This window comes from Penaeus vannamei, chromosome 39, assembly GCF_042767895.1.
Source record: "Penaeus vannamei isolate JL-2024 chromosome 39, ASM4276789v1, whole genome shotgun sequence".
In the NCBI taxonomy this organism is placed as follows: Eukaryota; Metazoa; Arthropoda; class Malacostraca; order Decapoda; family Penaeidae; genus Penaeus; species Penaeus vannamei.
The window spans coordinates 8,410,440-8,412,939 of NC_091587.1; the positions used below are offsets into that span (position 1 = coordinate 8,410,440).

Sequence of the window (2,500 nt, forward strand, 5' to 3'; positions counted from 1 at the left end):
GGGGCAATCCTTTGGATAGTTCAAAAAAATTTTTTTTTTGAAACCTGCTTTTTGCAATGAGAAAGGAAATTTGAAATAAAAAATATTGAAAAAAATTAAAATAATTTTGCTTTTCTAAATATCATTTCCAGTTATATTTCAATCACTCTAATGAAAAACAAGTTATTTGACATCGGTAAGAGATGTGGAAGTATGGATTTGATATTATCACTGTAACATTAATCTACCAATTCAGTTTTTGAAACCAAACAGGCACCAATAACATACGTTTCATTACACAAAAATCAGAAATTTTTCCTCATGGAAAACATAAAGCATTCATCTTTACCAAAGCCCGCACATACCTGTCTCAATCTGTACCCAACGTAACTTTTCAAGCCAAACCCTAAAGTTACTACTGGGTACCCTATACTGTAAGGGAAAAAGAGATGGAAAACATGATTAGTTATCATTAAACTGATGACACATGAATGTCTATGGATAAACATTTTACAAATAATCTACTCATAAACTTCCAGATTAAAGAAATAAGAATAAAGAAAAAGAAAAAGAAAAGAAAAGAAAAGAAAAAATAAATAAATAAATAAATAAATAAAAAACATGTAAATACTACCCCTGGCCTTAAGATGCCAAGTTTTGTATATGTAACTTCCTCCCTCTTAACACCATTTCATGAACGTCTTTGCATGTACCTTTATTGTGATTATGACATACTGAATACCTCAACAATCGAAGCTGATGATACAGGACAATTTTTTTCATGTACTTCTCCACCAATCTGTTTATTTAGTAACTTAGTAAAGATCTTTTTAATCAGCAAACAAAAAGAATGTGGAGAGAAAAAGAAAAGAAGAATCCTGTCAACACATGATATCAAATTTTATTTCCAGCTTTTTTTTCTGCAAGTTAGCAGGATTTCTTCACCAGGTAATACTTCAAATATACTACTGGCTTCAATACTCTCCTAGAGTGTATGTAGAAAACAAATATAAGCAATATCTATGCTAAGTTATATTTATATATATCAAAAGAAAAGAAAAGAAAAAAAAAATCCTTCTATCATCATATTCAAAGTCTTTTCCAAACCCTGACCATCGATAGCATAAAGTACTAACGAAGCAACCAAGTTCATGACTTACCAATGTGCAGCAAAGGGTCTGCACAGATCTAAATGGAAGGGGACATTTTTTATATCTTTGAGGCGTACCAATGCCTCTATATAAATGAAGAGAGCCCACAAAATAACTGTGGGCATGCACACTCCACGTTCTGCAAGGAGAAAAAATGCAGAGAATGAGAGGAATGAATAATAAACAAATTAAATTTCTAAATGCAGATAAATGAGAGGACTGAATGCTAAAAGAATGAAATGAAAAAATGTTGACAAATAAGAGGAATGAATGATAAACAAATTAAATTTTTAAAATGCAGATGAATGAGAGGAGTGAATGATAAAGGAATGAAATGAAAAAATGCAAATGAATAAGAGGAATGAATAATAATGAAATGAAAAGAAAAAATGCAGATAAATGCAAGGAGAAAAAATGCAAGTCAATGAAATGAAAGAGAAATGAAGAAAATGAGAAAGTAACAGGTGTCAAACAAAATCGTCATCTTTGTTTCATTACTTCACATTTTCATTCTTAGAATAAAGGAAAATTATGGGAGAAAAAAGGCACAGTCTTTAAACAAACACTTCATATTCTATGATTCATCAGTTGACATACAAAATATAACGAGACAACAATACACTGAAACCAAAAACCACCATAGACATAAGAACAAAGATAATACATTGCCTTTAAAATAGTATTAAAAAATATAATAATACAGTATCTAAGAACCAAAATGGCTGCTGCAAAACCCACCTGTGTGCCACACATACTGGACCCAAACATATGTGGATGCAGCAAAGAAGAGCCAATTCACCGGTATGAAGAGAAGGCAGATCATGTCCGATGTTAGTGCCATGCACACGAACAGCACAGAGAATGCCTGCAAAAATAGACCTTGCATTAGAGGGAGGACTTTTACTTATTTTCTTTTCTTTTTTCATGTTCTTGTAGGATATAAACTTATATAGATAAAGTATGATTTTGAAGAAAAAGAAAGAGAGAGAGAGAAGAAATAAATAAATAAATAAATAAATAAATAAATAAATAAATAAGGAAAAAAGAAAGAAAGAAAGAAAGAAAGAAAGAAAGAAAGAAAGAAAGAAAGAAAGAAAGAAAGAAAGAAAGAAAGAAAGAAAGAAAGAAAGAAAGAAAGAAAAGAAAAGAAAAGAAAAGAAAAGAAAAGAAAAGAAAAGAAAAAAAAAGAAAAGAAAAGAAAAGAAAAGAAAAGAAAAGAAAAGAAAAGAAAAGAAAAGAAAAGAAAAGAAAAGAAAAGAAAAGAAAAGAAAAGAAAAGAAAAGAAAAGAAAAGAAAAGAAAAGAAAAGAAAACAAAAGAAAAGAAAAGAAAAGAAAAGAAAAGAAAAGAAAAGAAAAGAAAAGAAAAAGA

General features: G+C 29.4%; 1 protein-coding gene across 1 annotated transcript in view; it reads right to left on the minus strand.

Moving 5' to 3' along the window:
- The window catches only part of LOC113822936 (macoilin), a gene marked incomplete in the record, with an annotated part of 19,072 nt that overhangs the window by 8,235 nt on the left and 8,337 nt on the right, over positions 1-2,500 (minus strand). The window contains 3 exon segments of the mRNA XM_070117033.1: positions 345-411; positions 1,140-1,269; positions 1,869-1,995. Coding sequence (XP_069973134.1) covers positions 345-411; positions 1,140-1,269; positions 1,869-1,995 — 324 coding nt within the window.